The 27,406-nt window shown below is 46.7% G+C and overlaps 1 protein-coding gene across 5 annotated transcripts in view; it reads right to left on the bottom strand.

The window, feature by feature from the left end:
• Window positions 1–27,406, bottom strand: part of LOC135903778 (WAS/WASL-interacting protein family member 1-like) — a 79,174-nt gene that overhangs the window by 36,205 nt on the left and 15,563 nt on the right. For all 5 annotated transcript variants that reach the window (XM_065434160.2, XM_065434164.2, XM_065434161.2 and 2 more), the window contains exons 4-5: window positions 17,072–17,417; window positions 6,042–6,113 (exon numbers count right to left, since the gene is read on the bottom strand). In XM_065434160.2, coding sequence (XP_065290232.1) covers window positions 6,042–6,113; window positions 17,072–17,417 — 418 coding nt within the window. The remainder of the gene's footprint in view (window positions 1–6,041; window positions 6,114–17,071; window positions 17,418–27,406) is intronic.

Here is a 27,406-nt window from a genome sequence, read left to right as displayed (position 1 = left end):
ATCATGCCACTTTTGCATACCACCGTGACGACACCTATGCCTAACTACTGAGGCCAATGTCCATCGAAAGACCAAGTTGCTGCCTTCCAACTACCCTCTCACTTACCCAACGCTCTCCTATGTTCTTTTTTTTTTTCTGCCTTCTTTTTCTGCCACCTTCCCACTCACCTGCTCTTGCCGTCTACGCCTAGAGACGTCAAGCAACAGCGCTCATTTTCTTTTCACTCTCTCCCTCTATGGCCAGCTGCGACTGGCAACAACCACATGTAACGTCCCTCTGCTAACTCGTTAAAACTAACCTGCTGAGGATGATAAAGCCACCTTTGATGAAGATAGGTGGTGAAGATAGGTCCTCCTATCAAGACATTGGCTGGCCTTTCTGAGATACCTTATCCCTGTTTGCAACTTTTATACCATGTTGTAACAGTATGGCATGTTTGGTGGCGGTGGTGGTGGTGGTAACAACTTTATTTCGTCAACAGAAAAGATTTGGTTGACTATAATGGGCTTCCAGGGTGCGTGAGGTGGCCGTCCGATCAGTTGCTCTAGTGCCACCTGTTATGGTCATGAGGCCCTGTCTGTCGGCGACTTCCAAAGCCCAGCCGACAGCCTGCAGTTGAACTGCAGGGTCCGAGAGCTGGACACCGCATCCTCCCACTCTTGCTCGTTAAAGGGTTGCCATTTACTTTTCGGTTTTAGATTGTCGCAGTCGTATAAAATGTGTACTCTTGCACCCCTGAATTTGTTTTCACCGCAAGGCTCTCGCTTCTCTTGAAAGCCAGCTCCCTCGTGTTGCGCACGCACCACCGGTAGTTGTACAGCGGCAGGAGAGATAATGCAGATGTTCCGATGCTAGTGCCATGTGGCGGCATGGATAGCTGAGCGCAAAGGGAACAAGCAACCTCTTTTGCATGGAGTTGGCGGCTTGCGCAAATGTGTTGTGCAGCCATGAGCCCACTTCACGGGACCATCCTCCGAAAGGCTTCAGAGCGGGGCATCAGGATAAACAAACATGATCATTCGAACAGACCACTACTTGTGTGACTGTACACACTAACAATTAGGCAAACGTGTCTGCAATGGGGCGAACGTATTCACTCGATGTCCTGTCGTGGTGAATTGGACTTACTCAACCTGCCAGCGCCTGTCGGCATGTCCCACTGGTTGTAAATCAGCTAGCTGGCACTGGTGTATAAACAGCGCAATAGATGCCCTTTCGACTGTTTACACTCCTGTTTTGTCATTCCTTTGTCCCAAGAGCACATTTGAAACCCCACAATCTTTCAACAGGCATGGTCGAAAAATCATAAGTGCATTGAAATGTGGTCGGTATAACCGAAAAATCATTATACCTGGGATCGTTATAAGTGGGTTTGACTAGTCCTACTTTATACTTCCCGAACTTCAATGATGAGTGAAAAAACGTGATGAGCATGAAAAAGTGGCGAGTGTGAGTGATGAATGAAAAAGTACGCCAAATTAGAGGCAGACAATGCAACTGCTGCTCAGTATCCGAAGCCAAATTGGTGATGAAATCAATGCTTGTTGAAAATAATGAGGAATTAGTGAACAAACCCCTGTTTTTCTTGAAGTGGCTTTTACCTGAAATAGGAAACAACATTTGCCAGGTATGCACGCAAATAATAAGGAAAGTTAGGAAAGTTAGCTAAAATTGTACAGTAAAAGCTTGTTGACCTTTCACAGGACCGAAGAAAGTAGTCAAATTAACCAAATGTCAAATCATCAAGGGTATCAAGAAAAACGAACGCTTACTAACGAGAAAGACTGGATACCTTATACATAATGTTGCTGTATTTCAGCGTTAGTTATTTTTAAAATGTCAGTGGTGCTTTTGTTGTAATTATTCAGTAGAGTGGGCAGGGTGAAGGACAGTTTTTCTCTGGAGTAGTCAGCCTGAGCGGTCTAACATTGCATTCTTCTTTGTGACAGGTAATGTGTACAGAAATGTTCTCTTTTAGTGATGATAAGTCGCGTAGAAACCTTCTATATTCAAGTACTTCGCATTTGAAAGCTAGCATTAGCTTATAGTTATAAAGATTCTTTACTGGTATAATGTTTGTTTTGAAAAAAAAAAAAGAAAAACTGTGTGTATGGCTGTTATATGGTAAGTCATAAAGCAGTCTGACAAATTTTTTCTGGAGGACAAAAAATTTTTGTAAATTAGTAATTAGTTTTGTAAACAGTAATTTAGATAAGAGTAAAAAAGCTAACCTTGAATGTCAGATATGTTCTTAGGCAAACATGGCAAAAGTACATTTCATACGCCTGATATGTAGCTTGTGTATCTTCCAGCATGCTAGCAGAGATGAGAAAGCCGGGTATCGTTATGATAACTCCCCTTATAGATGAAGGATTGAAAAAATTTGGGGGGAGTGAAATTTATGGGCAGACGTACTTTAATAGTAACGCCATGTTATGATTAGTTAGAAATGTGTTTCAGGGCCCCTTTACTGTATACGAACAACCAAAATTTCGGATGCCTTAAGGCATAACATTCAATAATTCGGACTCTGCCTGCATGACTGCATGCTAATTTAACTGCCAGGTTGAGAGGAAATACTCTTAATGATATTTGGATTTGATAGGTTACTGTCTTCGCTGCAGCATGGCCATTGGTCATGTTGCCAGCAGCTCTTCAAAATCAAAACAAGCAAAGCCTAGTTCATCCTTCACCGACCAAAACTGTAGGAAAAGCAAACCCCAGCCAGCTACTCTAGAGCTGCATTCTCGTGTAATTGCTGTAGTATTGGTTGTATAGCAAAAACCTCGTTAAACCATACCCACTTAAACAGTGGTTTTGCTTTAAATGTAGTAAAGTCAAATCCCCGACTGAACGGCCATTGAACATAATGTGTTTTGCATGCGCATAAACCATACCAGCTTATTGTGTACGTATCGGTTAACATGTAGTGTTTCCACTTTTCATCGCACAAACACGGCGGTGTGTCGTCTCCATCGGGCAGCCCGGCATAACAACAAGCCTCAGAGATCGGAACAACAACCTCCAAGTGCCCTGTGCGTTTGTGCGTGAAGCCACATCAACATCATTTCGGCGGCATGCCAGAGAGCATTATGACGTCGCACAAGTGAGGCTCGCGCCACGGCAAAGCTCAGATAACGAAGACGCTGGATGCTCAGCATAGAAGAAAAATTAGACGTTGTTCGTGCTCTCGAACATGACAGGAAGAAGTCGGTGCTAGCATGCGACAGGGATCTGCTGTTGAGTACGGCGTGTGGCATTTGTAATGCGAAGAAGTTGCTCGGCAATGCCGCTGCGACTGCGAAGAGATGTCGGCTACGAGGTTCGACTTTTCGCCATCGTTGCCTCTGTTGTTACGGAAGTGTTGGCTAGCAACAGCGATGAGGACGACACGGAAAGCGAGAGCACGGGCGATTCAGGCCTCTTTACGTCAGCCTCATGAATGCAGTCGTCGCGACGAGAACAGCACCCCGGAATGAAAAAGGCGCCCCGCGACTTCTGCAGCGCTACCACGCGCGTGCACGGAGAATAGCTAACGCCAACGAGGAATCTGCCATTAGAGTGTTTGCCAAGAAGAGGAGGGCTGGCTGAAAAGCTCAGCTTCAATAAGTTTGAGGCCGCTGTTGTCGCTGCTAGGCTGCCGTGGCATCAAACAAAAATAACATTTTTGTCGCGCGAAGTGAATAAATATAGCATGTTTTTTTCCCCTTTCATCGCACTCTCTCCGAGTTCCGTTTTGGGCATGTAAGCAGCCGATCTCATGCTATTTCGGTTAAACAGAGCTACCATTTACCGTATTTACACGATTGTAAGTCGACCACTTTTTTAAATTTGAAAATCTGAAGTGAAGGGTCGACTTACAATCGAAACCGAAACATGGCACCACCAAAAAAGCGAGACCAATGGGAGCTACAACGTAGTTACAATTTTGCTCTATGGCCCCACCCGTAGCTTTTTGCTATCCCGCATGTTTGTTCGCTTCTCGGAAGAGTTTTTCAACATCTTTGAGAGTTTTACAGTGCACACAACACTCAGAGGGTGTCAATAGTTGATGGAAATGCCGCTGCTCCATTCGCGGCTTCACCCTCAGAACGACGGTGCTTGTGGGGAGCATCGGTAGTTCATGGAAGAGCAGACACCGCTCGCGGGGTTCTCTTTGCCTGTTGCGCTTAGCTTTCTTGACGAAAGGCATTGGTTTGACGCGTTCCACTTGACTGCCGCCTATGTGCTACTTCTATGCTTCCTCAGTCGTCATGAGTGCTCCAGGCCCACTAATCATTCGGCACTCGTTCACAGCAGCGTTTAAGAGGGCTGCCATCCTTTACGCCAAAGAAACAAATTGCTGTGCAGCGGGCTGCAAGTTCCATGTTTCTGAACGGGTGGTGCGAGAGTGGCGACTGCAGCGAAGCGAAATTTTCACCTGTGACGGCAAGTGAGGAATTTCCGACGTGCCGAAGTCTGGAGGCTTTCCGGAGCTGTAGGCTAAGCTTGAGGCGTACGTCCCTGAAATGCGCGATCGGTCCCTGCCAGTGAAGTGCGACATGGTCATGAAACAAGCCCGGATCTTCGCCTTTTAAGGACCTGCTCCGCCATGAGTACGAGTGGCTGGCGGCAGAAGACCGCGAAATTACGCCAACTGGACCTGTCAAAAGAGGCTCCCTGGCCGATGCGTGTGGTTGGGTGCATTCGGCGTGAGCTGCTGTTCCACAAGATGTCGTGGTGTGGTCGTTTGCCAAATGTGAAATTTCGCGGGACAACGACGCACTGTGGGACTGTAGCAACGATGACGATGGCAGCACTAGTGAAGATGAGTAGTCCAGTGACCATGTCAGCTATTAATAAATTTTCGTTATCGAATGCTCCCTCGGGTATGCTCTTTTTTTTCCTGTGGCACGATATGGGGGGTCGACTTGCATTCGAGTCGACTTAAAATCGTGTAAATACGGTAGTACATACTTTTTCCGAGCTCCGGCCAACTACGCTTTGACGAGGTTTCACTGTATGAGTCAAGCATTTGTTAATTCAGATCGTGTTAAATAGCAACATGGTACCAGCGACTTTTGTTTAGGCGGTGCGAACTCCACTCTTGATGTCCCCGCCGATGAAGGCAGTGATTGAGGGAAGCATCAGACAATGACTGTTGCTAAAAAAAACCCGCCATCATTCAACTATTACAGTATGGTCCACTTTTAGACATCTTGTAGCAATGCCTTCCACTCGATTCTATATGCTGCTTTTATCATCCATCGTTAACGGCCGGCTTATCCCATTGAAAATCCAGGCGGAGTGCCACTCTTACTATTGATAAAGCGTGAAAAGGAGTGGCACTGGAAAAGGCATAGCTGCAAAATCGCAGCCCTGTTGCCAGGGGCTACTGATTCACTGCATGACTAGCACCATGACACACTGATGGATGTTAGCATTAGTGGCACTAACAGTGCCAAGAATGCTGTCACGCGTAGACGCAGAGGCATCTGACACTAGTCATACAGAAGTGAAAGAATCCTCGAATGTGGTCCTCCTAGAATACAGCAAACTTTTTCAGCCACTTGTGGAATAAGGTCGCTTGTTTTCAGGCGAATTCAAGTATTTTGGACTCCCGATTATTCGGACTTTTAGGCGGTCCCCATCAAGACTGAAATATCGGTGTGCGAAGTACAAATAATTGGGAGTTCTATTTATCAATTAACCTGCTTTATTGATGCACGCTATGCCCGTCTGCAGACCACTGCAACCACCCATGCTTTGCGCATTCACTAATTTTGCCACACTTAGGTGAAAAATTGTGTTTATCAGAATGGTGCGGGAAATTTCGTTTGCCGCAATTTGGCAAAAGAGTGGGAGCACTGCACAAGTCAATGAACACTTCTCAAGCACTGCCGTCAGAGATCAAAAGATTTTGGAAGAAACAGGGTTAAAATTTCAGGCAATGCTATCAATTTTCAGAACTTCTAAAATAACTGAAGAGGCATAGCCCACATGCGTGTGTGACCAAATCAGCTAAATGCAATGAGTGAACCACACCTACACGTACTCTTACCTCTTTCATTGGGCATCTGTTGCATGAGGTTCTCTCTGCTCTGCAGCCGGTGTTCATGACCCCAACGGCCACCTTGCATAGAACAAGCAACCAAAAGAAGTCAAATGATACAAGATATGTTACAATAGTGCCCATTAATCAGCACCTCAGAAGTGAGTGCCATCTAATGTCCACTGACGCTAGTAATGAAATAAAGAATAGAGAGAAGATACAGTAAGCCCTCGTTAACTCTAACTCTTGATATCTCAAAATATCAGTTAAATAGAACTTCTTTCCAGCCACGGCATCAATCCTGTGTTTTTGATTCCTTATCTCAAAATGTTTCTGCACGGATTCTGGATACTACTAAATCTCTACTGCGAAAATACCAGGGAAAGTCACCACCTAAAAGTTTCCATACTTTGTGGTACTATGGTAGAGGCTCTTGCTCCTGTTGACATTTGGCATAAAGGCAAATTTCACATTCCATATAGGTGTGTTTAATGCACTGTATGCACATCTTGTTACATACTTTTTTCATGCACCCTTGCATTATAAAATTTCATGTGATTTTTATATCTGGTAAACTTAAAAAGCAACACAAACCAATTTATATAACAAAATCAAGTTTTTTTTTACCAGGATTACAGTACAGGGAGCACATTTATTAGTAGGAAATGACATGATTCAACAAAAATGTATCGTATACTGCTTGAATTGGGGCACATAAAAATCAATTTCTGGCTCAACAATATTTAATAGTTGGGGTATTAGGTAGTCTAGGTCTTGATGTCCATAATTTATGTGGGTGAATGGTGTTGTTCTTATTTGTTTGCGCAATGGGTAACATAATGGTGAAATAGATGTGCTAACGACGTGAAGACTTGCTTTTTATATGTAAGAGTAGTCCGTACTGTATACCTGGCTGGCATAGAGCAATGAGTGCTCACAAAACAAGTTGCATGTCGGTAGATCTCGCGGCCTACAATGATAGTTTTCAAACATTCGTATTACCCTTCTTTGTAAAAGTACCATTTTCTCATAATTTCTTGCAGTCGTTGTTCCCCAAATTAATACACAGCAAGAAAGAGTAAAAGAGGGCGTAGTACCTTGCTTTCTTTATCCGTAATGGAACAAGAGCCTTAATCCTATACACACAACCTAATATACTTTACTTAGCTCATTGGTTAGCTTACTGAAATGAGTGCCCCAAGAGAGGTTATCTTGGAACCAGACCTCCAGAAACTTTCAGGCTTTTACTTGTTATATACACTCCCTTTGAAGTAAAACAGTTATACAGTCGACGACTGATGTTTCGGACACCTAATTTTTCAGGCATGCTTGATTTTTCAGACTTCTTGCCGGCCCCAGGGCATACCTCATAAAGTCAATGTATTACATGGCTCAAAATTTAGGACACTCTAGGGAGGGCTGTTCTGTTTTTTGGACTTTCTAAGTGTCAGCCGGGCCAACTGCAGCGAATTTTGAGCTGTGTCGCCGCCATCTTGTTTGTTTAAATTTTCCTCTTGTAGCCTCGAAACCGGTGCCGGTCTTGCATGGCAGTTCCTCAGCTACTCGGATGCTGGATTGAGGCTATATGCTAGCAGCTTCCGCTTCCGCAACATCGTCACTGCCGTAACGCAATGCTTTTTTTTTTCCTTCAACAGCCTGTTTGTGTTTGCCACGCATTGACAAGCCTAGCGAGTAGGCCTAGTCGTGGTCGTGCTGCGGAAACGAAAAAATCTCATTCTGTCGCTACTGTGGCTCGCATTTGATTGAATCGGCTTCAGTGCTTCAAGATGCTGTTTCTGGAACATTTATTTTTTCGCACAACGCTGCGCAACTGCTTCCACCACGTGGGATTCGTGTTGAATGGTCACTCGGCTGTCTTGTACGAGGATAGTGTCGTCGAGCAGCTGTCTGGCAGTGAACACCTCATCGACGACCTACGCACTACAGGCGTCGAAATTCTCTCGACCGTCTCGTTTTCGGAGTTCACGGACGTGGACAGCGAGTTGGAACTGTGCACTGGGCTCACGGATGAAGAAATAGTTTGCCAAGTGCTTGCAGAGTCCGAGAGCGATGACGACAACAACTCGCCTGCAGCAGCGCAGCCGATGCAAGCTGAGCTGATGCAAGCGGTCGCAGCTCTTTCATTGGCTTACGGTGGCACGACGACTCTCGCCGAAATTCAGGCGGACCTGCTTGCACACAAGCGAGGCATGGTTCAGAAGAGCATTAATCACTTTTTCCAGCCTCTAACTCAATAGTAAGCAATAAATTGAGTTTTTTGGGGGCACATTTGTTTTTACAGACTGCCTGATTTTTCTCACATTTTCGCGGTCCCTTGAGGGTCCGAAAAATCTGTCATGAACTGTATTACTAAGCAATTCCTTGCTTGCTGGTTTGAATATGATATACTTTGTTTCATTAACATTTAAATGCAGCTTGTTTATGTACAACCAGCCACCCAATAAATTTAGAAACTCATTAATTTCTTTCTCAAGGTACTGCAGGGGAGCGTTCGCGAAAAAAAAGATTTGTGTCATCAGTGTACATGATTATATTAGGTGTGGAAGGAATGCTTGCTAGGTCGTTTATGTAGAGGTTAAATAATAAGGGACCAAGTATGGCACCCTGTCGGACACCAGTCTTTTTACTTTGAGAAGTGACAAAATGAACTGATTAAGTGAAACAAACTGATACCGTTCAGTCAAGTAACTTTACATTAGCTCCAATGGCATTCCACGTACGTTGTAGCCATAAAGTTTAGACAGGAGTATACAGTGGTTCACGCTATCGAATGCTTTATGCAGGTCCAAGAATAAGCCTGTTGTGTATAATAATTTCTAAATGTCATGTAACGTTTTATAATTTATGTTTAACAGCCCATGCTCACAAGACATTTTTTTGAAGACCGTATTGTGCCTCACTAATTACAGCATACTTCCTCACAAAACTTTCTAATCGAGTATTTATAACAGTTCAAAAGCTTTAAAGAAGCGGTAATAACGATACTGGTCTGAAATTGTTAACAGTACGTTCACCATTGCCTTTGTGAACTGGCAAAACTCTGGCTATTTTAAGTTTGTTTGAGAAAATTCCAGATTCATATACTCTATTGATAATGTGGGCTAAGACTTTCGAAATTATATCAGATACATATTTTATCGGATCTGTCAGAATACCGTCGAATCCTGCAGCAGTATTGTTCTTAAAGCTAGCAATCACCTTTTCTGCTTCATCAGAGCCTGTTGGAAATAGTATTAAGAAATTTAGTACAGGCTGTTTCGGTGCAATAAAAGTTATTTCATCTTGGTTTTTGATAGCGGCACTGCTACAACATTGAACAAAGCAGGTGTTTAAGGCGGTAGCTGCTTAAACTTCAGTAAGGGTGCCATTTAAAGAGGAGATAAAGACTTTCAGAGTTCTCTTTCTTTCCGATCAAATTTTTAACTTCCTGCCACATTTTCCTTGGATAGGTATAAATACGCAAGTATAATTTTTCATGGTGTTCTAATTCTGCCTTTTTTAGTTCTGAATTTACTTGGTTACATTATTTCTTAAATTCAACCAATAGATCAATATTTTGCATTTTAAGGAAAGTATAGAACATTTTAATTTTATTGTGGATTTTCTTTAAAAGCACTGCGTTTATCCATGGTTTCCTTATTTGCTAGCATCATTTAGTGCCATTACACTGTGGGAATGTCTTATCACAGCAATCAACCAGTTTATCAAAAAACAAATTGTATGCCTTGTTTGGGCCACTCTCTAGTTCAGTTTCCCAATGGATTTCCCTGACAAGACATTGAAAGTGTGCTAGCGCAGTTGCGTCAATAAGGTGATAGGAATATTCAACTGCATTATGCTTCGAATTTTTAAGGGCACGGCAAAATTCAGAAGATAGGGAGATGATTGCCAATGTCGACAGACATAACGCCTTTGCGCGCTCTGTGTCGTGCCGAACAAGCTCATGTTGGAGAGAACAGACCAGTTCCCAAATGTGTTTCCATCCAGGAACAAGGGGAGGAAATCCTCTTTGATCTATAGACTCCGCCGTGCCTCTGGGATTGCTGGGGTCTTTTTTCCATATTAGTACTACATACTATATTCTAATACCCACCAATGAGCGTAGTACTACATTAATGCGCAGCCAGCAGGCTTCTATTTTCATGATTTCGCTTATCTCGAAAGACTGCATACCTAAAAATTTTTTAGTTTTTTTAGAACTTCAAGTGAACAGAGTTTTACTGACACTTTATTTTCACAGTGCTAGTTTTAATAATTCAAAATGATTGAATCTGCAGTAAACCTCATTATTACATTCCTGGTTAAAATGTACTAATAGCTAAAACATAGCAGCAATTAATTCCCGACCCAGTACCCCCGGGCCCTATGTATTGGCTGATCACTTAATAAGCCGTAGCGGCGCATCGTACGCCTACCAGCTCAAGTGTACCATGATTGCTTTTTGTCATGTAAAGGCTAACTGTACGGGCCTCAACTTCCAGTGTGGCTGCAGCTGAGCTGTGCCGCGAAACATTTTCTACTTTTATGGAAAGTGCAGAGACAAGTCCTATCAATGAATTTGGCTTCGGGGTGTGTGCACTGATGCTTATACAGGTAAGCAAAAAAAATGCATGGAGGTGTGGTGGTGGCCTCAGCAAACACAACGTACTTATTCAAATCTAAGTCACTAGCTTTTTTTTTTTAAGACACGAGTTGCGAAACTTTAGGGCCGGGTTAGATTTGAGGATTTCATTAGAAGCCAATAAAATGAAAAAAAAAAGGCACTCTGCTAGTGCCTCGACGAAAACACATAAAACACTCAATTTATTATTATTACATACGAGGTTAATTACAGCTTATAAAATATACACACGAGTTTCATCATTGTAGACATCACCGAAGCGCAGGCGAAAGAATGCCATTTTGACCTCCTTGAATGCACGCTGTGCAGGCATGGGGGCACATTCATTGTATTTTTTTCTTTTTGTTGTTGCTTGTTTATGGCCACACATCAGCGTAATGGCAGCAAGCAAGAGGCGCCCCTACAGGGCTGTATGAAGCGAAGAGTTGTGTTGGCGGCAGAGCAGTCAGCTCCAAGCCGATAGAGACCCTGGCATGGATAAGGTGAATGCAAGTTGATGGCAAAAGCAGCGCAGCCAGCTTTTCTCAAGTGCGCTGTGGAGTGAATGGTCATATACTAGAATAACGGGCCATATCAACCATGCCTTCCTTGGGCAACTGTTTGGCTGAATTGTTTCGACGTGGGACGACATCCCAGAAAATTGGATGTGCATTTGGAAAGTGCTGCATTTCGAATGCACTGAATAGTACTGGCGATTGTGCGCTGTATGAAGACGACAGCGACAAAGAGCCCAGCAGCAACAAAGGCGAGTGAGCTAGGTCAATCGAATGTCTGGCACCGGATACCGATAATACAGTTGAGTCCAACTGTAACAATATTCGAGCGCCAAGAAAATCGTATTGTATGACTGATAATTCTTATCACCAATAATCGATATAATCCAGCTGCAAAGGAAAAGCAGAGGGGACCAACATCCAAGCATTTTAATTAGACAGAAAGAAGTACAGTTGACCCTACTTATAGCATTACCAGTTTTGACAATACTACTCAGTTGTAACAATAAGCAGCTGCCACACCAGAGGGGTGGAAGACATCTTATGTGGGCTGCACAGCAAAAAGACTGGTGTGGCTCGCACTTTTTTCACCAAAGATTTTGCATTCCTTTTCCTTTCGGTGCACACATCCAGTAGTCAGTTTATAGAACACATACAAAAGTCGACCGTGCATTGGCAGCTCATTGTTATTGGCATATTGTTAAAACTGGTATCATTATAAGCTGGTTTGACAGTAAATGCTAGTGTATTTGCCTTTTGTGGCTGTTCACTATGTACTGTTAAACCTCGCAATAATGAAATTGGCGGGGAACGTGAAAAAATTCGCTTTCGCGAGAATTTGGTTGTTGCAAAAAGAGACAGCACATATAGGTAATGCATCGCAGAACAACACTTTACTTTCCGAATTCCGTTAGTCTACTTTGCAAGCTTTGCTCGAGGATATAGAACCACATTGCCAACAGTACAAAGTGTGCCACATGCATCGACCAGCAAGTAGTAGTACTGCCATAGTGCAGTATTCTCGGTCAACTGCTTTCACAGATGCGATCATTGGACGAGATTTTGCATAACTCAGCACCAAACTCAGAGCAACAACGCATGCAGCAGCATTTCTCCAGCACACGCTGTTGCCCGTAAGTGCCGACGCGGTCGGTGCCGATTGCAAAAGTGATCGTATCTCATGTACACGAAGGCAAATGATTTAGATAATGGCCTTTTAGCGCAAATCTGTGTCCGGTGCTGAATCCGCACACGATGCCTGTCGGGTGGCACCAAAACCAGCATTCTTGAAGCAGGGGATGCGTATTCCCGGATGATCACCCAATCATGGCCCGATGCATGACACTTCATATGCCGCGACCACCATCTCAAGCGCCATAAACAATTCCATGTAGGTGGGACATGGATTTCTTTGTTTTTGCTGCATTTTCCTTACCAAGGCGCACATTGCACAGTGCCCTGCAATGATCGGGGATTGTTGTTCGAAATGCGTGTCCAGTTTGCGTTCAGTTTCGCCTTACGCGATTGGCCTAGGCCTCACCGAGTCGTGAGCCACGGGGAACGCAAACTGAATGCGCATTTCGAACTACTATCTACAATTTGGCCTGGTAGGCATGCAAACACTGTCGTCACATGTCGATAGCAACGTGTGCGCCACTCATGGTGCCGCTTCAAACGGGCGATCAACAAACAAGATGGCGGCCATGACTTGTTTTCAGCGCACCGATCGCTTCTGGCGCTTGGTTTTGTGAACAAAAATGGCGGCACCCACACAAGTGTAATGTGGTGGTATTTTGCGCAATTTTGGTGCAAAACAATCGCATTTTAGCACACTTTGGAGCCTGCTAGCCTTATGCAATTTGCAGAGTTATGTTCTGGCAAATTTCGTTGATGTAGGATTGCAGTACAGTGAAATTTCTTTGTTGAGAGGTATGAAATGCATTGAATCCTATGGGCGTTCAACGGGGATACGAAAATGTTTCGTTGTTGCTATATCTCGTTATCGCGGGTTCCGACTCTATTTTCGTCAGCTTGCATTTGAGAAAATTTCTTTTTATTTGCTGATCTTTACAATTTCGGGAGTTGGCTTAGATTTTAATACATAAGGTAGTCAACGATGGGCGTGGCTATTGCAGTCAACCACATTGCGATAAGCATTCTCATCTGTCTGCTTGACAGTGTGTCTGGCACTGTGCAGAGTGGCATTGGAAGCATCCTGCATGCTTTCCAGCATTGTATGCTGCCTCTTTGAGTGGGACGACTCTGACTTGCAGCAATGAAACCAGCCTGCAGTTGCTGTGTTCACCAGACAAGCTGTGTGCTGCACTCGTGTCGACCTGTATCAGTGCCAAATCTCTATCAGCCCACAATCTCTATCGGCAAACGGTTTGACCAGGTCAGCCAGACCAATCGAGATGATTAACACTATGCAGAAAGAGGGAACAACAGAAGCAGCATGTATGGAAAGCACGAAAGCATCAGAAGGCATGCTGATCATAGTGGACACACATGTTCAGTGTACATGCATGTACACTCATGCAGTTTGGAGTTTTCTGCCAACATGCGAGAACACAGACATAGTGTGCTTACGGTAGTTGCCAGCCCGCAAGCTACTTCGACAGCGATCAACCTAACCAGTACAAACAACCTCGCAACCAATCACTGATGAGCCATGCGTAAGAATGTATTAGTGATAAGGGTTTCTGCAACAGTTCATGGCCCATTATCATATCGGCTGGCAGCAAATTTTTGTCACAGCTGCACTGTCTAGTCTGTTAGGCCTAATGAGAGCTGCGTCGTAGGGTGTTGGCGACTAAAGTTATGGTTTCATACCGAATTATTGCAGACCTATCCACAGTGGTTGCACGATATTAGAAAGCCAACAAACTGCTTTGCCAATGAAAGCGAGTGTACACAATGACCACTGTTGACAGCCGTCATCTTTGCAAAACACCATATGGTGAGCCATCGCTCCCGACGACATTCGTAGGCACACAGCAGTCTCTTTTCATAGCTACAAGTGACCAGTCACAAGACTTGCTTTGGATTTACATGGCAGGCTCGTATATGGCATGCCATGGCATGCATGCCAGCATGCATGCCAGCGTACATGGCAGGCCGACCAATGCTATTGGTTGATTTAGTGATTGCAAGAACATTCTCAGCAATACAGTTAAACCTCGATATAATTAACTTCAATATAATGAAATTCTCGATATAATGAAGTATTTAACTTTTCATAACCTCTTGTCCATAGAACAGCATGTAATTAGAACCTCAATATAATGAAGTGTGTTTCTAGGCAATTTCAATATAACGAAATTTTTCTACTGCAGCAAAGGAATGCCGAGACAATAAATGGAAACTTCCGTGGACGCAGATGGTCAAATGATTGAATCACAAGCAGCTGCTTGCAAACGCACCTCTCAAATCTGCCCCGCGCAACAAGAGCCACCGCAGAAGTGAAGCCCAGAAGTGAAGCCACATCATGTTCAGGATAAAGTCCAAGTGCGATAAGATCCTATCAGGCCCAGCGCACTTTGTGCTTTAAGTGCGAATGAAAGAGTGCAAGGATGAGAAGGAAAGATGGTAGTTTTACGCATGAGTGCCGCCTTCCCGTGCGAGCAAAGAGAAAGAGGGAAGGGGAGCTCACTCGCCAACAAGCGTGTGTGAGGCAGGGGGGGTTACAAGTGGGCGCTTCGTGAGTTCCGGCGCTTCTCGGCTGTGGATGGGCATGGCTGTAAGTGCGCCTGAGCGCATACACAGCCACGCACCCTGCTTTAGAGGTAATCTGCAGCGTGTGCACACAGTGAGCGCTGAGTCAGCGTGGCATCATGTCAGCTGTCTTCCCATGTGTTTTGTATTGAAGGTTGCATAATCTTGAGTTTCAGTGATCGGTTGGAGCAAGAGGCATATGAGGCATTCACTCCCTGCTGCCAGTGCTTTTCATGATAGCGTCGTCTTAGTGCGGGCGAACCTATCAGCCATGGGGGAGAGTGTACGCAAAAGTGTGGCTGGCTTCGTTTATTTCATACTGCCTATGTTAAGATATTGTCGACATGGCATGAAACCGCATCATTCGTTGCCGACTCCTAAATTCAACAAAATGAATTGTTTTCTCCTTCAAATTCGCTTTTTTCGATTTCCCAATAATTCGAAAAATTCTGCAGCATCTTTCCGTGCAAGAAAAATAGATCAGCAACTGTACTTATTTGCATAAAAGCCCGCATTTCAATACAATGAAATTTAAATATAATGAAGCAAATTGCAGATTTTACCTACTTCGTTACATTGAGGTGTGACTGTACATAATTGCTAACATTAAGTTAAATAAATGAAAAATATCCATGTCTGCAATCTCAAAAAGACAGAAACGAAATTTCATTATTGCACTACACGTAGCTGGCTGAGCACGGCCCTCCGAGATGTGGCATGTGGCGTGTAGGCTATCGTGACTGCCACAGGGTGCTGCAACGAGCCTTTTCACTACGACTACGCTCAACTTTTGGGCAGGGCTTTGCCCTCTTAGCTTCTCCATTATGTAGCTCCCAGCGTGCTAGAGGAGACGAAAAGAGATGGAAAGCCAGGTATCGGGGTGATAACGCCCCTTATAGTTGAAGGATTGAAAACTTTTTGCATCATGGCATTCACGGGACATGCTTTAACAGTGAGGCCATTCTAGATTTGGTTAGAAGAGTGTTCCAGAGCCACTCTCATGAGCTGATAACCCAGAGACCACCTGACATAAAGATGAAAAGCCCTCCTGTTTCCTGGAAGAAAAGTGGAAAGCAAATTTTCCTAAGCAATAGAAGATTGCCATTAAGCACAATATGACCCACTATTGAAGTCAAAACCCCATTGATATTTACGACAACTCACTATTTCTTCAGAGAAAAAAAGAGCACTTCATGCTATTCAACTGAAGTCCTATCGATAAAAAAATATTTTCGAGACCTTTATATATGAGCTGAGTTGTTACCAGTTCTGGCATAATAATTAGCTGTTACGTTTAATAAGCGTAGAGTATACAATACATCTCGATTCCAGTGTACCTAAGTTGCTGATAGCTAGCTACATTCTTGTTACGTAATGTGAGTAGCCCCTTGAGTGTGTGCAGCAACATACTTGCACAAAATTGGTAACCATAAAAGTTTGTTTTAGATTTTCTTATATTTGATTCAATATTTCGCTTTTCTTCCTTGATTTGATAGGCTGTTCAATTGAAAATACACTACTCCGTATTCGAACACCCCTAATTATTTCTGCTATACATCCATTCAAAACAACAGTGATCAGGTTATAATTTTATGAATTGCAGTATATGTTGCAACCACTACATCTTGAAATAACATGGCAAACCATAAAAGCACTGAAAATGAGTACGTTTCTAGCGGTAATGAAAGAGTCAACCTTTACGCGACAAAAAGTGATTGCGGTATGCACTACCCGGTAGTCCTACAATGAGCCACCATGGCTTAAGTGGTCAGCCAATACATTAGGCTTCATAGGGACTCAGGGATTTGTCTTAACTACGCTTTGACCATTAGTATGTTTCATGCAGGTACATATGAACAAGATTTTATTGTAACTACAAAGTGGGTGAGGTTCGTCTATAACGCTATAACGAAACTTGTGACTAATGGTGGGATCGAACGTCTGACTCCCAGCCCAGCAGCCCAATGCTCTAACATTTAGGCCAATATTTAATCTATGCTTCTCTCACGCCAAAGCCGCTTTTTGAAATGTCTGGCGTCATGTGCCAGTTTATCTCATTCTTTTTGTCGTGACAACTAGCGATCTGGGATACTTCAGTTATATTGCACTGCCTTTGAGATCGGCCCATATATTGTTATATACTTCCGAAGTGAGCGGTGTTCACCTATATTGCAATAAAAGAAGAGCACCTTGTTGAGGATGTTCCCTGCGAGCGAAGGGCCTGCCCCGGCTGTTGTGGTGCACGCACGGTGGCCTGGAACGATTGCCACCCCTGCCCCTACCCCCCGTCGAGCCCCTGTTCGGTCCCGAGCGCGCAGAGTTCGAGGGGCACGTAGCAGAAGTTGTGGTACATGTGGAATGTTGCGATGATGAGGAGGTAGAACAAGTTGATGTTGTGGAATGCGTCGAGGTCGATGAAGTACACGTCGAAGAGGCTGTGGTGGTACATAGCGCCGCTGCAGTAGACTGCACCGGCAACAGGGGAGGCACCTCACCGTTGAACAGCAATTGCTCCTCCTTTTCCTCGGTCAGTTCCTGCAAAAGGACCACAGCAGCTTACCAGTGTCTGACTGCCCATACAAGATGACCTGCCAAGAGCAGTGATGCTAATGGCCCATGCCCTTGCAGAGCAGCTCCTGGAGCTGCCAAAAATACATTTTAGAGCAGTAAAACAGCTTTTCAGAACAGGTTTCCGAAACCAATTGCACACTATAGTTTATGGAACTTTAACAGTGGGAAAGTCATGAGAAAGCTGTAAGTGGTCGCTGGTTTGTAACCTCAGTCCAAACACAAAAATGAATGTGGAGCTAGCCTACTGAGAGTCAGGCTGGATGATAAAAACAGTTGCTGACCATTTTTTTTTCAGATTTCCAAGAACATGAACTTTACCTGTAAAACTTTTTTTAATGCTTTTTTCCAACGCCAAGAGTATGAAAAATTTACTTAATTTTTGCCTTGTGCTGGGCTTCACTAATATACTGTCTACTTATAGGGGCCCTGAACCACCCCTTGAGCTTGGAAAATAACATAGTCCACAGGTAGCATACGCTGCAGTGAACGTCACAGCGAAGTTTTGCTGCTGTATGTGGTGCGTGGAGCTCGCAAGCGCATTGCCCAAGTCACCTTTCTCTCAAATACTCTCTTTTCAACAGAAGGCCCTGTCCTCACTCTCTTCTAGACACACTATTTCGTCACCAGACACACTACTTCTTCATTCCCTTAGATGGCTGCTACTGGCCGATAGGTGAGATTAAGCTGCGGTTGGCTACATGGCGTAGATATTGCGGCCACCGCGGAGGTGCCACCACAAGTCCACTGGCTAAGCGCACTGCGGCTCGCTGAGGACAACTGTGTTTGGCTTATGCTTAGTGTATCGTAGGCACCAAAGGTGGAAGTTGTGGTGTCTACATTAACAACCAAAATGAAATTTGAACTGCGTGCCACGGTGACACTTAGAAGGCGGAGCATTGTGGGCACGCCCCACTGCACTGTAGCCTTTGCAGTGCAAGGCATTCAAGAAGGAATGGGAGCACAGCGGAGGTAGTGTTTGATTGCCAATAATTCCGCTTCTGCTGAACGCATTGAAGTACTTTTTTGCAGCAAAGTATTTCTGGAATAGCCTATTTTCCATTCAAATGCCTTTCTCCCCTTCGATAAAAAGTGCTTCAGGGCCCCTTTAAAATGCTGCGATGGCCGACACTGCGTAGATTTTTTTTGCTTTCGCTCGTTGCGCAGCTTGATGTGCATCGCATGGTCACCTGCCGTAGTTGCTTAGTACTGAAGCTTTGGTGCTGTGTTGCTAAGCACAAGGTCACAGAATCAAATCCCTGCAACAGAGGCCGCATTTCGATGGGGGCAAAATGCAAATGCACCTGTGTACTTATATTTAAGTGCACGTTAAAGAACCCCAAGTGGTCAAAATTATTCCAGAGTCCCCCACTACGGTGTGCCTCATAATAAGATTGTAGTTCTGGCACATAAAACCCCATAAGTTAATTTAGTGCATCACACGGCATCGCGAAGCATCACTGCTTCAAGCAACACCACCAGATCAGGCTGTGATGAACGAATTTAATTTGAAGCTCTCTGCCTACATGCGAGATTTCACCGCTTCCATCCAGTAAGCACAAAAAACAAACCTTGTGAAAGCATTCGCAGTAGTTGCGGGCATGTCGCCCCCAAACCCAACCTCTGCATCTGGATGCCAGTCACTGAAGCAGTTTACTGGTCCGAACATATTGAAAGCCATTTTGCCATGACAGTTAGCTGCCCACCAGCACATTGGCTGGCAGTGAATTTTTGTTATGGCCGTACCATGCATCTAGGCCTTAAGTAAGCACTTCGTCAGCATCCAGCGGAAAAAGTACCATTTTGGTGCACAGCCAATCAAAACCTTAGTAGCGTCTATATGAACTGCTGTTTAAGCGGGTGCAGTTTAACGAGATTTTACTATATATATATATATATATATATATATATATATATATATATTGACACGTATACTTGTATTTATCGGGCGACAAGTTTTGTCGCCTAACAAATGTTATCGCACAGCGCGGGACGCGCCTGCATGTATCCGAAGTTTCTGGAAAGTTATCGATGCTTCTATCCGCTGTCTGTTGTCGCCGAACGTTGTGTTATCTGATTTCATCGCTTGACACGAATGGTGTAGAACATTTTAGAAGGCATGCGGGTCCCAACGTTTAATCTGGAACATTCGATGATTCCTGTATAAAAGCCGACGCGCTTGACCCGCTGAGCAGATTTTCGACGATCGCCGAGCGTGTTCGCCGCTATCGTTGTGCTATAAGTGTAGCCTGTTTTGAGGGCACAGGTTCGCCCAATAAAAGTTAGTTTTGTCGTTCACAGTATTACTACTGTGTTATTCACCGTCACTACCACGTGACATCTGGTGGAGGTGCTTGTGCGTTCATGTACCGAACGCCCCCGCAAAGCCGCGATCCAAGTCCGAAGCCCGAGGACAAAACCAACGTCGCCCAAGACCAGCGAGCTAGCCGCCGGCTGCAAGGACTGCCCCCAGAGCACGGACTCCTACCTGAGACGACCAGGAAGATCGTCACAAAGTCCACCCCAATGGCAGCCCCAGCATCCCCCGTCGTGCTGCAGCAGCCCAGGGAGCCCCCCACGTTCCGCGGTTCAACATTTGAGGACCCGGAAACCTGGCTCGAGACGTACGAGAGGGTCGCTGCATTTAACAGCTGGAACAGCGACGACAAACTGCGACATGTCTTCTTCGCATTGGAAGACGCTGCCAGGACGTGGTTCGAGAACAGAGAAGCCACGTTAACGACCTGGGACCTTTTCCGAAGTGCCTTCCTGAAGACATTCACAAGCATCGTACGCCGAGAACGAGCCCAAGCACTACTGGAAACCCGAGTGCAGCTGCCCAACGAGACCACCGCGATTTTTACAGAAGAAATGAGCCGCCTATTCCGCCACGCCGACCCGGAAATGTCCGAGGAAAAGAAAGTCCGGCTACTAATGCGTGGTGTTAAGGAGGAACTTTTCGCCGGTATGGTACGAAACCCACCGAAGACTGTCGACGAGTTTCTTCGCGAGGCCACTAGCATCGAGAAGACGCTCGAGATGCGAAACCGGCAATTCGACCGCCGCACCAACGCTACAAACTATGCCGGAGTTCAATCACTGGCCTCCGAAGACCTGCGCGAGGCTATCAGGGCAGTCGTACGAGAGGAGCTTCAGAAGATCTTCCCTTCGTCGCAGCCTCAAGTGGCCTCGATCGCTGACATCGTCAAAGATGAGGTTCAGCGGTCGCTTGGAGTTCCGGAGGTGCGACCTCAATTACCGCAACCCCAACCGGAAGCGATGACCTACGCCGCCGTCGTACGCCGTCAAGGTCCCCCTCCGCGACCACGCCAGGGTCCTGCAACGACGCAATTCCGTCGTCCGCCGCCGCCGCCGCCAACGCGCCCATCCGTCGCCCAGCGCACCTACCCGAGGAAGACCGACGTTTGGCGCGCTCCTGACCACCGCCCGCTCTGCTACCACTGCGGGGAAGCGGGTCACGTCTACCGACGATGTCCATATCGGGAAATGGGACTGCGAGGTTTCGCCGTCAACGCGCCGCGTCCACAGCTTGGAGAGCGCCCACGTGACATCGCCGACTACCTCGCCGCTACTCAATGGAGCCCTCGACGACCATCCCGTTCGCCATCACCAGGCCGCTACCTGTCGCCGCAGCGCGGACCATACACTGGCCCAGCTCGGGGCCGGTCAGCGAGCCCATATCCGGAAAACTAAAAGCAGCAACCGATGGAGGTGCGGTTGCTGTCCGTCGAACTGTCGAAGATCCTCCGCCGCCGACGAAGACGCCGAAGAAACCATCTCGACGACCTAATGACGACACGCCGCCGTCCCGACGAAGTCAGCAAGCCAAGACTACACCGACGAAAGACGACTTGACGACGCGACGTTCGAGCTTCAGTTCAACACGACGCAGCCGTGATCCGACGCCAAGACCTAACTGCAACGCCAGACAAAGAACCACCGACCTCGATGTGCTTCTCGACGGCCACGCGGTTACCGCCTTAGTGGACACAGGGGCTGATTACTCCGTCATGAGTGGGCACATCGCCGCCCAGTTGAAGAAGGTTAAGACTGCATGGGAAGGCCCTCAAATTCGCACCGCTGGAGGACACCTGATTACGCCGACTGGAATCTGCACGGCAAGGATAACCATTCATGACCGGACTTACCCTGCCACCTTCGTTATCCTCCAACAGTGTTCTCGAGACGTCATTCTCGGTATGGACTTCCTGAACCAACACGGCGCAGTCATCGACCTGAAGTCGAAGTCAATAACGCTGTCGGAAGATAAAGCGATACCGCCGGAGAGCCCTCGTAGTCACCACGCCTTGAGTGTGCTCGAAGACCAAGTGAGCATCCCGCCCCGCTCCAGCATTGTTATTTCGGTCGGCACCGAAATACCCGCTGACGTAGAAGGTGTCATCGAAGGTGACCAACGTCTCCTGCTAGACCGTGAAATTTGCGTCGCAAGAGGAATCGCTCGACTGCATGGAGGGAAAACTGAAGTGTTGCTGACAAACTTCAGCCCGGAGTTCAAGCACATCAACAAGGGCACGACGATCGCGTACATCGAGGAAATTGTGGAAACCAGTAATGCGTTTGTCCTCTCGGATTCCGCCGCATCTACCCCGACGACCATGGTTCCCGAACCAGACTACGACATTAATCCAAGTCTCCCAGTGATTAAGCAACAGCAGCTCAGAAGTCTGCTCCGACGATACAAAGGCTGCTTTTCGACGACATCGAGGATTCGACAAACACCAGTCGCCAAGCATCGCATAATCACCGAGGAGTACGCTCGACCACTCCGCCAAAGCCCTTACCGAGTTTCGCCGCGAGAACGCGAAGCTATAAGAGAACAAGTCGACGAAATGCTGCGCGACGACATCATCCAGCCGTCGAAAAGCCCGTGGGCATCCCCTGTTGTCCTGGTGAAGAAAAAGGACGGAACCCTACGTTTCTGCGTCGATTATCGTCGTCTGAACAAGATCACGAAGAAGGACGTATACCCCCTTCCACGGATAGACGACGCATTGGATCGGCTCTGCAACGCTAAGTACTTCTCCTCGATGGACCTCAAGTCTGGCTATTGGCAAATAGAAGTCGACGAAAGAGATCGCGAAAAGACCGCCTTCATCACCCCAGACGGCCTCTACGAGTTCAAGGTTATGCCATTTGGACTGTGCTCGGCGCCTGCGACGTTCCAGCGCGTGATGGACACGGTTTTAGCGGGATTGAAATGGCAGACCTGTCTTGTTTACTTGGATGACGTCGTTGTATTCGCCGGAAATTTCGACGATCACCTTAGGCGGCTTGCCACAGTACTAGAGGCCATCAAGTCATCAGGGCTCACTCTGAAGCCAGAAAAATGCCGCTTCGCTTACGACGAGCTTCTGTTCCTAGGCCACGTCATCAGTAAATCCGGAGTACGCCCCGACCCGCAGAAAACAGCTGCCATCGCAAAGTTCCCGCAGCCCACCGATAAGAAGGCAGTGCGTAGATTCCTTGGCATGTGTGCCTACTACAGGCGCTTTGTCAAGGACTTTTCACGCATCGCCGAGCCGTTGACACGTCTAACTAAATGTGATGTTGAGTTCAAATGGGAAACGCCGCAGGCCGACGCATTTGAAGAACTCAAACGACGCATGCAGTCGCCGCCGGTACTTGCGCACTTCGACGAGTACGCCGATACAGAAATCCATACTGACGCCAGTAGCCTAGGCCTCGGTGCCGTTCTAGTCCAGAGGAAAAATGGAGTCGAACAGGTGATATCTTACGCTAGCCGGTCGCTGTCAAAAGCGGAAGGCAACTATTCTACGACCGAAAAGGAATGCCTCGCCATCGTTTGGGCTACAGCTAAATTTCGTCCTTATCTTTATGGCAGGCCATTCAAAGTCGTCAGTGACCATCACGCGTTGTGTTGGCTAGCGAGTATAAAGGACCCTTCAGGACGACTGGCGCGGTGGAGCCTCAGACTACAAGAATACGACATCACTGTAACCTACAAGTCCGGACGAAAACACTCCGATGCCGATTGCCTATCACGCGCCCCCATTGACCCGCCGCCGCAAGATGACGAAGATGACGACGCCTTCCTTGGCATGATAAGCGCGGAAGACTTCGCTGACCAGCAACGGGCAGACCCGGAGTTAAAAGGCCTGGTGGAATATTTGGAAGGGCACACCGACGTTGTCCCCAGGGCATTTAAGCGCGGACTGTCTTCCTTCACGCTTCAAAACAATCTCCTCGTGAAGAAGAACTTTTCACCAGTCCGCGCCAACTACCTTCTTGTTGTCCCATCAGGACTTCGTCCAGAAGTATTGCACGCCCTACATGACGATCCGACCGCTGGACACCTCGGTTTTTCCCGGACACTCTCGAGGATACAACAAAAGTATTATTGGCCGCGCCTGACCGCCGACGTCGCCCATTATGTCAGAACATGCCGAGACTGTCAGCGACGTAAGACACCGCCGACAAGGCCAGCCGGATTACTACAGCCAATCGAGCCTCCTTGCCGACCATTCCAGCAGATCGGGATGGACTTGCTGGGACCCTTTCCGACGTCAACAACCGGAAATAAGTGGATCGTCGTGGCGACAGACTACCTCACCCGCTTCGCTGAAACTAAAGCACTGCCGAAAGGTAGCGCAGCCGAAGTGGCGAAATTTTTTGTCGAAAACATCCTGCTTCGACATGGCGCCCCAGAAGTCCTCATCACCGACAGAGGAACGGCCTTTACAGCGGAGCTCACCCAAGCCATTCTGAAATACAGTCAGACAAGGCACAGGAGGACCACGGCCTACCACCCGCAGACGAATGGTCTTACGGAGCGGCTGAATAAGACCCTCGCCGACATGCTAGCGATGTACGTCGACGTCGAACACAAGACCTGGGATGCCGTCCTGCCGTACGTAACATTCGCTTACAACACGGCGGTGCAAGAAACAACACAGAGCACGCCGTTCAAGCTGGTCTACGGCAGGAACCCGACGACGACGCTCGACGCCATGCTGCCGCACGTCACTGACGAGGAGAACCTTGACGTCGCTACCTACCTCCAGCGCGCCGAAGAAGCCCGACAACTCGCCCGCCTGCGGATCAAGAACCAGCAGAGGACCGACAGCCGACACTACAACCTTCGACGACGCTTCGTCGAGTACCAGCCCGGCGACCGTGTTTGGGTATGGACCCCGATACGCCGACGAGGACTGAGTGAGAAACTACTGCGACGCTATTTTGGACCCTACAAGGTCATCCGACGTATTGGCACACTGGACTATGAGGTCGTGCCAGACGGCATTTCGCATTCACAGCGGCGCCGCGCCCGACCTGAAGTGGTCCACGTGGTGCGTCTTAAACCGTTTTACGGACGCTAACGAACTTCCCTTATTTTGTTGTTTTCTTTGCTTTGAGTGCTTACTTTGTTGTTTTCGATTGTTTGCAGCATCGGGTCGATGCTTTTTTTTAAGAGGGGGGTATTGACACGTATACTTGTATTTATCGGGCGACAAGTTTTGTCGCCTAACAAATGTTATCGCACAGCGCGGGACGCGCCTGCATGTATCCGAAGTTTCTGGAAAGTTATCGATGCTTCTATCCGCTGTCTGTTGTCGCCGAACGTTGTGTTATCTGATTTCATCGCTTGACACGAATGGTGTAGAACATTTTAGAAGGCATGCGGGTCCCAACGTTTAATCTGGAACATTCGATGATTCCTGTATAAAAGCCGACGCGCTTGACCCGCTGAGCAGATTTTCGACGATCGCCGAGCGTGTTCGCCGCTATCGTTGTGCTATAAGTGTAGCCTGTTTTGAGGGCACAGGTTCGCCCAATAAAAGTTAGTTTTGTCGTTCACAGTATTACTACTGTGTTATTCACCGTCACTACCACGTGACAATATATATATATATATATATATATATATATATATATATATATATATATAGTAAAACCTCGTTAAACTGTACCCGCTTTTAAACAGTAGTTCTGTAAAAGTAGTAAAGTCAAAACTGCGACTCAGCAGCCATTGAACATTTTGTATCCGCATAAACCGTACCAGCTTATTGCATACGGGTCGGTTACATAGTGTTTACAGTTTTCGTCGCGCAATCACAGCGGTGCATCATTGACATCGGGCGGCCCATCAGAACAACAAGCCTCCGAGATCGGAGCAACAGCCTCCAAGTGCCCAGTGCATTTGTGTGTGAAGCCACATCAACATCATTTTGTCGTTGTGCAAGCAAGGACTGGCATCATGACGAAGCTCGGATAAAAATAAACACCAGGTGCTCAGCATAGAAAATTGCACATCGTTCGTGCCATCGAACTTGGCACGAAGAAGTCGGCGCTGGCACACGACAGGGACCTACCGTTGACTATGTTATGTGGCATTTGGAATGTGGAGAAGCTGCTCGGCAGCACTGTTGTGACCGCAGAAAAATGTCGGCTATGAGGTTAGACTTTTCGCCATCGTTGCCTCTGTTGCCGAAGTAAAGCACTTCCTGCCTTCTAAATTTTGATGCCTCCCGCCCCCATCAGTTTTGATAAAAAAGCTATTCTGTTGAGTTGTTAAAGGGAAAGCATTATTGTCCAAAGGAATGCCACTTAGCTGTCATTCGAGTTTTGCATTGCGAGTAATGTTTTCGAGTTTTACTTTGGTTATGTTACCGAGTTTTGCAACTAAATTGGTGCGGGTTATTTTCTTTTTGATTTCTTCACGACAGTTTCTACTTCAGCGTGTTGGCTGTAGAGCGTAATCGTTTCGATGATGTTGCTGAGAAATCAAGGACGCCGCATGCCCCCGACGTCCTGCGTGACGAGAGACCGGGGAAGCAGCAGCGGCCACCAAGACTTTTGTTGCGAGAAGTGGATAAATCGCGACCTCCTATATAAACTTTATAGAGGAGGCCATGGAATAAATACTGCATGTTTTCACCCTTTCATCACACTCTCTGTAAGTTCCATTTTTAACAGGTAAGTGGGCGATCTCATGCTATTTCGGTTAAGCAGTACAGTCGAACCTAACTATATTGAACCCGTTTACATAGAATTATTCTATATATCGAACGGTTTCTGGACACGGTATAGTCACAATGAGTATGTATAGCAAAAATTACGCTTACATTGAACAAAAATAGCAGCGACTCCCGATATATTGAATGTCAAGCAGCAGAAAGTGCCCCCAGAAGTTGGCTTTCCCTCGCGGCGGCGGGGAAACCCGGTGGCGTGGCTCCATCCAACCACTCTCCCTCCTGTGACTGCGCTGCCTCGCACGAGCCGTCGACACCCCCCTGCAAAAAAATTATCCTGGTCCGCCCACAGCGCTTACTCAGACAGCCAATCAGAGGCTCTTGTGCCCTCGTCGTGCAAGAGGGTGAAAGTACGTCTTGTCTAGCTGCTTTTCTGGTTCATTGTGTGCGCACCTTGTGGGCCTTCTCCCGCAGAGTTGCCGTGATGAAGCGGCAGAATTCGCCTTTCGTAGTGAAGCTTGAAATCATGAATCAGGTCGAACGCGGTGAGAAGTCGGATGTCCCCGAAGTGTGCAAGATTCCGAGGAGTACTCTCAGCACGATCTTGAAGAATAACGGGGAGATTAGGGTTAAAGCGGCCTGACTCGCGACCCGGTGGCCGTGGCGCCCGACACATACGCACGACTGCGTACGAGTGGCTCATCCGAAATTGCTTCAGCCGTGGCAGCTTCCGCATGCTGGGTAATGACTGTAAATTCTGATGAATGAGACGAAGCCGTTGCCGATGTTGCCGAAGTTTGAAGCGAGGTGTTAGAATTTCCGGAAGCTGTTGATGAATCAACGGTGGATGAGTTTGTGAGTGCAAATGATCGTGTTGCAACCACGGGAGAGCCCAAAAACGAAGACTACATTGCCGACATCGTACCAAGCACAAGTGAAAGTGGGCACAATGAGGAAAGCAACAATGGTCCTTTGCCCACATCC

The sequence above is a fragment of the Dermacentor albipictus genome, chromosome 4 (assembly GCF_038994185.2).
Source record: "Dermacentor albipictus isolate Rhodes 1998 colony chromosome 4, USDA_Dalb.pri_finalv2, whole genome shotgun sequence".
NCBI classification, from domain to species: Eukaryota; Metazoa; Arthropoda; class Arachnida; order Ixodida; family Ixodidae; genus Dermacentor; species Dermacentor albipictus.
This window is presented reverse-complemented; position numbering and strand designations above follow the sequence as displayed.